This window comes from Pagrus pagrus, assembly GCF_965226575.1.
Source record: "Pagrus pagrus genome assembly, chromosome: 9".
Classification (NCBI taxonomy): Eukaryota; Metazoa; Chordata; class Actinopteri; order Spariformes; family Sparidae; genus Pagrus; species Pagrus pagrus.
In genome coordinates this window covers 1513701-1525998 of record NC_140193.1, presented here as the reverse complement: position 1 = coordinate 1525998, position 12298 = coordinate 1513701, and the positions used below count along the sequence as shown (strand labels likewise).

General features: G+C 43.7%; 1 protein-coding gene across 6 annotated transcripts in view; it reads left to right on the top strand.

The window, feature by feature from the left end:
* The window catches only part of LOC311262617 (titin-like), a 204782-nt gene that overhangs the window by 13502 nt on the left and 178982 nt on the right, over window positions 1-12298 (top strand). For all 6 annotated transcript variants that reach the window (XM_084362161.1, XM_084362160.1, XM_084362158.1 and 3 more), the window contains exons 10-33: window positions 527-785; window positions 1054-1123; window positions 1211-1408; window positions 1506-1648; window positions 1787-1935; window positions 2030-2257; window positions 2379-2620; window positions 3029-3261; window positions 3349-3513; window positions 3641-3809; window positions 3907-5603; window positions 5696-5977; window positions 6064-6330; window positions 6948-7220; window positions 7313-7576; window positions 7663-7923; window positions 8008-8268; window positions 8463-8726; window positions 8827-9087; window positions 9756-10016; window positions 10933-11193; window positions 11463-11607; window positions 11699-11867; window positions 11947-12178. In XM_084362161.1, coding sequence (XP_084218287.1) covers window positions 527-785; window positions 1054-1123; window positions 1211-1408; window positions 1506-1648; window positions 1787-1935; window positions 2030-2257; window positions 2379-2620; window positions 3029-3261; window positions 3349-3513; window positions 3641-3809; window positions 3907-5603; window positions 5696-5977; window positions 6064-6330; window positions 6948-7220; window positions 7313-7576; window positions 7663-7923; window positions 8008-8268; window positions 8463-8726; window positions 8827-9087; window positions 9756-10016; window positions 10933-11193; window positions 11463-11607; window positions 11699-11867; window positions 11947-12178 — 6754 coding nt within the window. The remainder of the gene's footprint in view (window positions 1-526; window positions 786-1053; window positions 1124-1210; window positions 1409-1505; window positions 1649-1786; window positions 1936-2029; window positions 2258-2378; window positions 2621-3028; window positions 3262-3348; window positions 3514-3640; window positions 3810-3906; window positions 5604-5695; window positions 5978-6063; window positions 6331-6947; window positions 7221-7312; window positions 7577-7662; window positions 7924-8007; window positions 8269-8462; window positions 8727-8826; window positions 9088-9755; window positions 10017-10932; window positions 11194-11462; window positions 11608-11698; window positions 11868-11946; window positions 12179-12298) is intronic.

The following is a 12298-nucleotide window of genomic DNA, read 5'->3' as shown; positions in this document are numbered from 1 at the left end:
TCCACCTTTGTGTTTGTTAATAGAGACCTAGGAAACAAAGGTACTGTAACTAAAAGTAAGAGATGAATCATTTTTTAAACCTGTTTGATTTGTGCCATGAATCAGACATGAGATGTGGTGTAAGTGACATCGTCTTGTTTTACGCTCACCATAACCATTTATTTAGTCAATGGTGCATATTTACAGCTTCTCTTTGTCTCCTGTTATTGTAAACTGAGTAACTGTGCATTGGTCGGACTAAACAAGAAATTTGAAGGCGCCACATTGAGCTATTGGAAATGTTTATCGTGAAAATTGTGATGTTTCACTATTTTATGATACTTGAAAGACCAAACGATGAATCAGTTTATCAAGAAAATATCATTCTTAGCTGCAGCCCAAACTTCATCCCTTCAAAACTAGTAAGAGGTTAAAACATATACACGTATCCATTGGATCCAGTTTCAAAGCAGTTACTTTACAGTGAAGAGTTACACTCAAAACTGAAAACTTTGTCTGAAGGTGTCACTTTTTATTTCGCGTTTAGGGCCTGAAGAACGTGACGGTGACGGAGGGTGAGTCAGTGACTCTGGAGTGTCAGATCAGTGGCCACCCCACTCCCGTCATCATGTGGTTCAGAGAGGACTACCAGATCGAGAGCTCCATCGACTTCCAGATCACCTACAAGAGCGGATTTGCCCGGATGGTGATCCGCGAGGCATTCGCTGAGGACAGCGGCCGCTTCAGCTGCACCGCAACCAGCGAGGCTGGAACCGTCAGCACCTCCTGCTACCTGCTTGTCAAAGGTAACAGTCATAGGTCGATGAACAAAGGCTGTTTGAGTCTTATTAACCGAAATAAAGATGTGAATCAAGAAAAAACAGATAAAATAAACAATTCATTTACCCATCTTTTAGGGTTAATTGTGGCACTTAATGTTGATATATTTAGTTGTTTTGATGAAAATGTGTATGAGTTATACATTAGTCATATGATTAGAAACTAATGCCTGTCTGAATGATTGGTAGGTTGTTTTAGTTTTGTACAGCACTCATTCAACTTACTCTCTTACAGTATCAGAAGAAATTGAGAGCAGAGAGGAAACCACAGCTGTAACTGAAATTGGAATCACTCAAGAGAAAATGTGAGTAAGGTCTCATTCATTGGTTACCAATAGCCCCAATCAGTGTCCACAGCTGCAGTGTTTGATCAAGCTGTTGGTTCCTTTCAGTGTTTCCGTCGAGACAAAAGAACAGATGGTGGCAGAGGTGACTACAGGAGAGTCTGCTGCTCCCTTCTTCATCAAGAAACCGACCGCTCAGAAGCTGGTGGAGGGAGGAAGTGTCGTCTTTGAATGCCAGATTGGAGGAAACCCTAAACCTCACATCATCTGGAAGAAGAGTGGTGTTCCACTCACTACTGGATACAGGTACAAACATCCTCTTTCTGCTTCCAGTCCCCAAATTTCCCAAGAGCGTTTCCCTGTGTGTACAGATCACAAATATTGCTTTGGTTTTTGCCATCAGATATAAAGTTGCCTACAAGAAGGAGACTGGAGAATGCAAACTGGAGATCTCTATGACCTTTGCTGATGATGCTGGAGAATATGCCATCTTCATCAAGAATCCACATGGAGAAGCCTCAGCCTCCGCCAACCTGCTGGAGGAAGGTATCAGCATCCTTTTGTTTCTCTGTCCAGCGATTTTTATGAGATCATATCCGACTTTTGTTTAGAAAATCATTTGAATGCTCTGAGGAAAACTTTGTTGGTCCAGTGGCTCACAGTATACATGCTATGTGTTTACAGAGGAATATGAAGCCTATATGAAGCAGCATGACGTGACATATAAAACCGAAGTGACGACGACAGTGATTCAGGAGCCCTCTGTGGTTGTGAGTCAATATGAAATGGAACAGAGGAGGATGACAACCCCCATGAGCTTTGTCTCAGAAACGGTACTGCCATAGTTCTGTGATACTCAGATTATACAGAAGTGTTAGTAATCCCCAGCTGCTCTTTAATGTTAAACACAACAAACCTTTCTTGCAGGAGTTTCTTGTTTCGGCCTTTGAAGAGAGGATCATCCAGGAGATTGAGCTCCGTATCATGAGGATTACCTACAGAGAGCTGGTGACAGAGGATGGAGAGCTGATGGTGACTGTAGCGGAGGAGGACGCGGTGCAGCCGGTCTTCGAAACACCGGTCAAAAACTACAGGATTGTGGATGGAATGGGCGTCACTTTCCACTGCAAGATGGGAGGAATGCCCCTGCCAAAGGTACAAAAAAAAGCTTTTAGTAGTTGGTCCAGAAGTGTCTTTCTGTATCAGAGAAGATACCTTTACTTAAGTCAGCTAAATGTTAAATTGGTGTGTGATGTTATCTTCTGTCTTCTGCCAGATTTCTTGGTACAAAGACGGCCAGCGCATTAGAGCTGGTGGCCGTTACCAGATGGAGGTTCTGCAGGATGGACGAGCCAGTCTTCGTCTGCCCGTGGTGCTGCCAGAGGATGAGGGCGTGTATACTGCCTTTGCATCTAACATGAAGGGAAATGCTGTAAGCTCTGGAAAGCTCTACATCGAGCCGTCCGGAGCTGTGACACCTCAGAGATTCACACCACAGCCACCAATGCAGAGGCTCAGGTACGGTTTATTGTTCTCAGACGTGAGGAATACTGACTTTAGCTCGATCAAAAACATCAGAAGTTCTCCAACGTAGGCCACAAGTCCAGCTCATTGTTTTGATTGTATGTCCCTTAACGTTCCCTTAACTTTCGTGTGAGAGCAAGAAAGCTAAAAAAAAGATAACCAGACAGACATTAGCTGGTTATGTAGTGACGTTTTAGCAGCTATGGAGCCAGATATTTCCCACAGGAGTAGGTCGAGACCTAAAAGCAGTTCCCAAGTGGCCAGAAAAACAATTACAATGCTGTTGCTGCTTTACAACTGCTGGATTTGTAATACTAACTGTTTATGGAGTTTCTCTAGGTTTCTGTAGGTCTCCTCAATTACTTTACCACCTTGATACTGACGACTTTGCTCCTCTTTCAGATCCACATCTCCTCGTTCCGTGAGCCGCTCACCTGCCCGTTCTTCCAGCCGTTCCCCTGGACGCTCTCCTGCCCGCAGGCTTGACGAGACCGACGAGGCTCAGCTGGAAAGACTCTACAAACCCGTGTTTGTCATGAAGCCTTCCTCAATAAAGTGCTCTGAGGGGCAAACCGCCAGATATGACTTAAAGGTTGTCGGCAGACCCATGCCGGAAACATACTGGTTCCACAATGGTAAGACAAACAAGACAAATCCTAGAGATGCACCTTTTATCTGTTGTGTCGGCCACTTGTTAAACTATTTTATCCTCCTTTTTTAAGGACAACAAGTGGTCAACGACTACACCCACAAGATAGTGATTAAAGAGGACGGTATCCAGTCCCTGATCATCGTCCCAGCCATGCCAAAAGACTCCGGAGAGTGGACTGTTGTCGCTCAGAACAGAGCTGGACGCACCTCTGTCTCTGTGAATCTTACTGTTGAGGGTAAGCTTGTGTCAGACTTCTGTTAAATGTATTGTCTATCATTGCATCCACCAGGCACCTCTTGCAGCTTCAAAAATGATCTTATTATTAAATGCTGGCCTGTTCTGTTGTATTTCACCACCCACAGCTAGAGAAAGCCTTGCACGTCCTCAGTTTGTTGACAAGCTGAAGAACATCACTGTAAAGCAGGGCACTCTGGTTGAGTTGGCTGTCAAAGCCATTGGAAACCCCCTGCCTGACATTGTCTGGCTCAAAAACAGTGACATTATCACCCCACAAAAGCACCCACAAATCAAGTATGTATCTTTACTTTTGACTATGAAAGAATTTCCAATATTTTGAGTTATTTATCAAATTTCCTGATCAATATATCTGAATGGTTATGTATTTCAGGATTGATGGAACCAGAGGAGAGGCCAAATTCCAGATTCCCTCAGCAGCTGGCTCAGACAGCGCCTGGTACACTGCTACAGCCATCAATAAGGCCGGCAGAGACACCACTCGCTGCAGAGTCAATGTGGAGGTGGACTTCACCGCTCCTCAAGCTGAGAGGAAGCTCATCATTACCAAAGGAACCTACAAGGCCAAGGAGATCGCAGCTCCTGAGCTCGAGCCCCTTCATATGCGATATGGTCAGGAGCAGTGGGAGGAGGGTGATCTTTACGACAAAGAGAAGCAGCAGAAACCACAGTTCAAGAAGAAGCTGACCTCTATCAGAATGAAGCGCTTCGGTCCGGCTCATTTTGAGTGCAGACTGACTCCTATCGGTGACCCCACCATGGTAGTGGAGTGGCTGCATGACGGCAAACCTCTGGAAGCTGCTAACAGGCTGCGCATGGTCAATGAATTTGGCTACTGCAGTCTTGATTATGAAGCCGCTTACGCCAGAGACAGTGGCGTCATCACCTGCAGAGCCTCGAACAAGTTTGGAGTTGACCAGACTTCGGCCACCCTGATTGTCAAGGATGAGAAAGGCCTCATTGAGGAATCACAGCTTCCTGAAGGCAGGAGGGCACCACACAGAATGGATGAGATTGAGCGAATGGCTCACGAGGGAGGACCTGCAGGAGTCAGCGCCGACGACGAGTTTGAGAAGACCAAACCTGACATTGTCCTAGTTCCCGAACCAGCCCGAGTTCTGGAAGGCGACATTGCACGATTCCGCTGCAGAGTGACCGGTTATCCAGCACCCAAGGTTAACTGGTACCTCAACGGACAACTTATCCGCAAGAGCAAGAGATACAGACTTCGTTATGATGGTATTTACTACCTGGAGATTGTAGACATCAAGTCCTATGACTCAGGAGAGGTCAGGGTGGTTGCAGACAACCCTCTAGGCACAACTGAGCACACTGTGAAGCTGGAGATCCAACAGAGGGAGGACTTTAGATCAGTACTGCGTCGTGCCCCTGAATCAAAGCCTGCAGAGGCTGCACATGAGACTGGCAGAGTCGGATTTGATGTTGTGAAGGCCGACCGACCTCGTGAGGGCTCTGAGGAAAGGGAAGTTGTTAAGCTGCGTAAGGCACAGAGAATTGTTCATGAGAAAACCTCAGAGGAGACAGATGAACTGAAGAGCAAGTTCAAGCGTAGGACAGAGGAAGGTTTCTACGAGTCCATCTCTGCCGTGGAATTCAAGTCTCGCAAGAGGGACGAATCATATGAAGGTCTGCTGAAGAAGACTAAGGAGGAGCTGCTTCATCATTTGAAGGAGAAAGAAGAAGCTGAGAGGAAGAGGTTGGAGGAACAGGGCAAACTCACAATCCCCACAATCAAACCGGAGAGAGTCCAGCTCTCCCCCAGCATGGAAGCACCCAAGATCCTCGAACGCATCACAAGCAAGACAGTCTCTCCAATGGATGAGGTTCGTTTCCATGTCAGAGTCATCGGCAGACCAGAACCTGAGTGCCAATGGTTCAAGAACGGCATTCTAGTGGAAAAGTCTGACCGTATTTACTGGTATTGGCCTGAAGATCATGTGTGTGAACTGGTGATCAGAGACGTCACAGTTGAGGACTCCTCTAGCATCATGGTCAAGGCCATGAATGTGGCTGGTGAGGCCTCAAGCCACGCCTTCCTGCTTGTGCAAGGTAAAGTCATTTTATAAAAAATCTCTCCAGTAATTACTCCTTTTTATGTCCTAATTTATTTCAAAGTCTCACTTTGTATTTTCTCATTGCAGCCAAGGCAGCAATTAACTTTATCCAACACCTTGAGGACACCAGTGCCAATGAGAAGGACACCATGGTGACCTTTGAGTGTGAAACCAACGAACCCTTCGTCAAAGTCAAATGGCTCAAGAACAATATGGAGATCTTCTCTGGGGACAAATACAGGATGCATTCAGACAGAAAGGTCCACTTCCTGTCTGTGCTGATGATTGAAATGAAGGATGATGCTGAATACACTTGCGTGGTTGTGGATGATGAGAGCATCAGGACGAGCTCAAGGCTTTATGTAGAAGGTAATCTTCACCCAGAATCTTTCCATCGACTGTTTTCTTTGGGTGGATTTGTAGATAACGGGTCTCTGATATCGTTCTGTATCCAGGTGCTGCCCTGGAGCTCATCAAACACATGGAGAGCATTGAGGTCCCAGAGACCTACGCTGGAGAGTTTGAGGTTGAGCTGTCTCGTGAGGATGCTGAGGGCAGTTGGTTCTTTGGAGATAAGGAGCTCTCTCCCAGCAGTAAATACATACTGTCCTCCCGCCGTGGCAGACACAGCCTGTCCGTAAAGGATGTCAGGAAAGAAGACCAGGGGAAATACTCCTTTGTGTGTGGAGATCTGAGGACCAGCGCCTCACTGAAAATGAAACGTAAGTAACTTTACAGAGTAGTGATGTGAAGCCACTGGTTCGCCCACTGTAGCCGTGAGTTTACTATTAGCAGTGTTCTCGTGTGAATTTATTGATACTCTGAGTTCTGCTGATAATAATTGGTAATAATTACAGTTGGGTAACGCCACTGATTTCCTGAATAAGTTAGATGTTGATTCACAAGTTCCTGTTTCGTTTTGATTTACTAATATTGATTTAGTTAAGGATATTTCAGTTACCATTAGGGATGTTAATAATTAAGAATTTAGGTGATTAAAAATGTGTGTGACCTTCAGAGATGGGCACAAATACATCAAGGTAATGATGAGTAATGACAGGCCCACACCTGTCAGAGTAATGACAGGTGTGGGCCTGTGTATTGTAGTGTATTTCCAGTCTTAAACAACCTTTCTGGTCATTCCAGTATAGATTTCTGAGTCTACGAGGTGCATCCCAGTGCACTTAGGGTCTGACACGCATCAACAGGAAAAGACGTGAATTAAAAGATCGATCTGAGGATTTTATGAATCTTTCTAGAGAAGATCCATTTCAGTTGGAATTTGTTTTTTCGTTTTTTAAACCCCGCCCGGATAATAATGTGATTTCTCTACCTTCAGTGCGCCCTGTGACCTTGATGCAGCCCTTGACCGACCTCACTGTGTGTGAGGGTGACATCGCTCAGCTGGAGGTGAGGTTCTCCCAGGAGAACGTTGAGGGAACCTGGATGAAGAACGGCCAGGCCATCTCTGCCTCGGACCGCGTCCACATCGTCATCGACAAGCTGGTTCACAAGCTGCTGCTGGAGAATGTCAGCACAGAAGATGCTGCTTCTTACTCTTTTGTGGTTCCTGCCCAAGACATCTCCACCTCGGGCAAACTAAGTGTTCAAAGTAAGAGTCAGTATTAGTATCAGATTTACATGATACTCGCCTCTAACCATCACTAGAACACACTGAACCCACTTTATTGTGTTTCCTCACAGCTATTGGCATTGTGGTGCCACTGAAGGACATCTCCTCCATCGAAGGCACCAAAGCTGTTCTGGAGGCCAAGATCTCAGCTCAGGACATCAGCTCAGTCAAATGGTACCACAATGACAAACTGCTGACAGCCAGCGACAGAGTCCAGATGGTGGCCAAGGGAGCCAAGCAGCGCCTGGTCCTCGCCAGGACCTTTGCCTCTGACGAAGGACACTACAAACTGGTGGTCGGCAAGGTCGACACCAGCTGCAGCCTGACTATCGAAAGTAAGACTTGAATTTTTGTTTTCCCAGGATCTTGTTTTTAAATCCAAATTGCTGTGATGGTTCTAACCACGTTGTTGTTTTTACAGAGGTGCACATTGTGAAGCACATGGAGGACAAAGTGTGCTCAGAGTCCCAGAATGTCACCTTTAACGTTGAAGTTTCCCACCCCGGTATTGACCCCGTCTGGACATTCAGGAACCAGCAGCTCAAATCTGGACCCAAATACAAGATGGAGTCTAAGGGCAAGAATTACTCTTTGACAGTCATTGATGCCATGAAGGATGAGGAGGGCCAGTACATGTTCCACGCTGGTGAAAAGACATCCAGCGCCAAGCTCACTGTCTCCGGTATGTCCACACTCCATGAGAGAAAATTGAGTTGAGTCAAATGAGTCCATTTAAACACTCACTGTTTCCTTGTGCTGCCACCAGGTGGAGCCATCACACGGCCCCTTCAGGACGTGACGGTGGCTGAGTCTCAGACAGCTGAGCTCGAGTGTGAAGTCGCCAACGCCAATGCTGAGGGTAAGTGGCTGAAGGAGGGACAGACTGTGGACTTCAGTGAGAACGTGGTGAGCGAGGTGAAGGGAGCCGTCAGACGCCTCATCATCGTCATCACCAGACCCCAGGATGTCGGAGAGTACAGCTACCAGGTGGCCAACTCCAAAACCACCGCTAACCTCAGGGTGGAGGGTAAGCTGCACAACACACAGACTGAGTTTCCATGTTGTTATGAAGAAGACGTATTTAAAGATGGTATGCAGGATTACAATATGGCAGTTACTGGTCAGATTTACAGGCAATTTCCTGTGAATATTCATGACACCTTGATATTTACGTTGGTTTAAAAATGGCTAAATAATCAGTATGTTGTTATCCATCTACAGCCGTAAAGATCAAGAAGACTCTGAGGAACCAGACTGTGACGGAGACCCAGGAGGCCGTGTTCTCCCTGGAGCTCACCCACTCCGATGTGAAAGGATCCCAGTGGATCAAGAACGGCGTGGAGCTGCAAAACAGCGACAAGCATGAGATCACCACCGACGGCATGGTCCACACACTGAAGGTCAAGAACTGCAACACAATGGATGAGACGGTTTATTCTTTCAAACTGGGTAAACTGTCTGCCAACGCCAGGCTCAACGTAGAGAGTGAGTATCACTGATTGTAAAGGTTAAATTCATTCAAAGGCCTTTTCATTGCATTTCAATTTTAAAATGTGTTTGCTTTTATCTGCTTCTTTGTTTGCAGCAATCAAAATCATCAAGAAGATTAAGGACGTGACCTCGCTGTTGGACGGCACTGCCTCCTTTGAGATGAGCCTGTCACACGACAACATCCCCGTCAGGTGGATGTTTAAAGGTGTGGAGCTGAAGTCCAGCGACAAGTGTAAGATCCTGTCGGAGCGGAAAGCTCACAAACTGATCCTGCAGAACGTCGACAGCAGCAACGCAGGAGACTACACCGCTGTGGTCGGACACCTGCAGTGCACCGCCACACTCAATGTGGAGGGTATGTTGTGTTTACGATATTAATAATAATCTAAACAATTAAAATTAATAAAAACAGGATCAGAAAAAGAATTAATTTAAATTTGTAGTTCACTGTTTAATCAAACATTTAGTAGAATGTTACAACAAATACAACTGTTATTTCTTTTTAATGTTCAATTCAACATATTTTCACAGGTTTTTATAAATGTAAGTAAAAGCAGTAGCAGAAAACCTCATTTTCTAATGTTATTCTAAATAAAAATATAGATGTTTTAATTAGTTTAACAGATTCTAATTAAAAAAAACAAAAAGAAATTCTCAACTAACATTTAGCAAAAAGTAATGTATGTAATATGGATGTAGTTTTTCAAAATTATTACATAATTAAAATTATACATTTATTTAAACTTTAAAGAGGAATATACATAATTGAATTGATAAAATTTCCATTTTAAGTAATACATTTAAGTAATGCATATTTTATAAATTACATGTAGAAACTTGAATTTGTAAATGTATGTGAATAATGTACAGTACTCTATAATAAATAATGATACATAAGTTATAGTTAATAGGAATTTAACAATTATTCACATTGGAATAGGAGAGCTGGAAAATGTATATGTATATCAAATATTTAGTCTAATTCTCCTTATTTCTTCTGTTTCTTGCATTTTTCTGTTGCAGCTCTGCGAGTCACCAAACCCATGAAGAGCGTGGCCGTCCCAGAGACGCAGGTGGCCACGTTTGAGTGTGAAGTTTCTCACTTCAACGTGCCGTCCACCTGGCTGAAAGACGGCGTGGAGATCGAGATGAGTGAGAAGTTCAGGATCGTGGTTCAGGGAAAACTCCACCAGCTGAAGATCATGAACACCAGCAGGAACGACTCTGCCGAGTACACCTTCATCTGCGGGAATGACCGAGTGTCTGCAACACTCACTGTTAACCGTAAGAACACCTCCAGGTTATATCCAGTCAAATACACTGAAGTGATGATAATAAAAAAAACTCTGATGGCATTTTACTAAAACAGAGAAGCGTCTCATAGATGTGTCGCATGGTTAACTCTAATGAACACTGAAGAAACAAACACAGCTTTAAATTAAAAACATTTGACACTTTCTACGACATGAGACATCTGACTAAAAGAGGATTACCAAAAACAAATAAAGTGAAATTTATAATTATGTACAAATTGTAAAAATGTGTCTTTTGAAATGTTGTGAATTCTACTTTGAAAACAAATACAGGTAAAAAAAAAAAAAAGAAACCAAATTTGCTTTTAAAGAGAAGAAATTAGATAAAAAAGAGGATAAGCTGAGAAAAAAATCAAGTTTAATTTGTATATATTATATTATATATAATTTTAGAGAGATGTTTTGTGTTTTCTAATTTGTATGTGATTAAACATTAAATGATATTATTATTGTGATTAAACAAACATTAAATGATATTATTATTGTAGTCATTACTTTTAGTAGTAGTAGTAGTAGAAGTAGAAGTTTTAGTATAATATTTTAGTACAATGATCATAATATCAAACCGTGAAATCAATTTTATTTGTATAATGTAATAAAAACAAATCATTTTAATTAATAACCATCATAAATCAATTAATTATTCATTTAGCCACAATTAAGAACAACCAACCAGAATCTGAAGATGTGTTAGAAAATGTAAAACATTTGAAAATGCAATGTATTTCTTCTGTATTGTTAAGAAAGATCTTGAACATACAATCTGTTAACGTTTGAACAAAACTTTGTTTCTGTTCTGAAAACAATCAAGAAACACGCCTCCATTTTACCAAACGTGTTTATAGTATTCTAGTTTTTCATCCCCACCTGTTCTCCGTTCCCTCCAGCCGTCCTGATCACCTCCATGCTGAAGGACCTGAACGCTCAGGAGAGAGACACCATCACCTTCGAGGTCACCGTCAACCACGAGGGCATCACCTACAAATGGCTGAAGAATGGCGTGGAGGTCAAGTCGTCTGACAGATGTCAAGTCCGCAGCCGGCAGCTCACGCACTCGCTCACCATTCGAAATGTTCACTTTGGAGACGGAGGAGAGTACCAGTTTGTGACCGGCTCTGCAGCCACCACCGCTAACCTGTTCGTAGAAGGTAAAGTGACATTTCACTGTGAACGACATCTACACACGCCTAAAAAAAAGATGTTTATTTGAATAACAGACAGGCAGATTTGATGGACAAGCGATTGAGGCCCAAAATGTATATGTTATCTGAAATTCGACCTGTGAAGAAGCCTGTTCGACACACTGCGAAAGTCAGATACTTTGTGCTTTTTATTAGCAGTTTTTTTCATGTATTATTTCTCAAATTTAGAAAATTATTTGAAATGATCACTGCAACTGTTTTCCTTTTGTATTCAGCTCGTGTGATTGAATTCACCAAGAAAATCAAGGACATAAAGATCACAGAGAAGAAGAAGGCAATTTTTGAATGTGAGGTTTCTGAGCCAAACATCCAGGTGATGTGGATGAAGGACGGTCAGGAGCTGGACGTGTCTGAGGAGAGGTACTACTTCATCTTCAAATGACTAACTGAGCAGCAGCATTTTAACAAGTTGAATAAGAACTGAGGGTCATTTCTGGTGTTGTGTTCACAGGTACACCGTGACAGCAGAGAAGTACGTTCACCGTCTGATGATCCAGACGGTTCGTATGTCTGATGCTGGAGAGTATTCTGTGGTGGCAGGATCCAGCGTCTCCAAGGCCCACCTGATCGTGGAGGGTCGAGACATCAGGATCTCTGAACCTGCCGAGCGGGAAATCACGGTGAGACGGACATCAATATGCAGGTTTTAGAGTTGATTCACTGTTTCTAAATCTAAATCCTGCCTGTCCTCTCTTGCAGGTTCTGGAGAAACACAGAGCCACCTTCGAGTTCGAGGTGAACGAGGACGACGTGGAGGGCCGCTGGTTGAGAAACGGCGTGGAGATCCAGTTCTCGGTGGAGGAGAGGTTCAACTACGTGACCATCAGGAAGGTGCACCGCCTCACAATCTCTGAGACCTACAGGAGCGACGCCGGCGAGTACACCTTCATTGCCGGCAAAAACAGGAGTACCATGCACCTCCGAGTCAACAGTGAGTCCAACAGGAAGATTATTAACGCAGATTGACTGATGGAAGTAATCACATGAAATTAGATTTACCACAGGGATTATATTTAAGGCTTAAATGAAGCTCTTTCTTCACTCTTTTCAG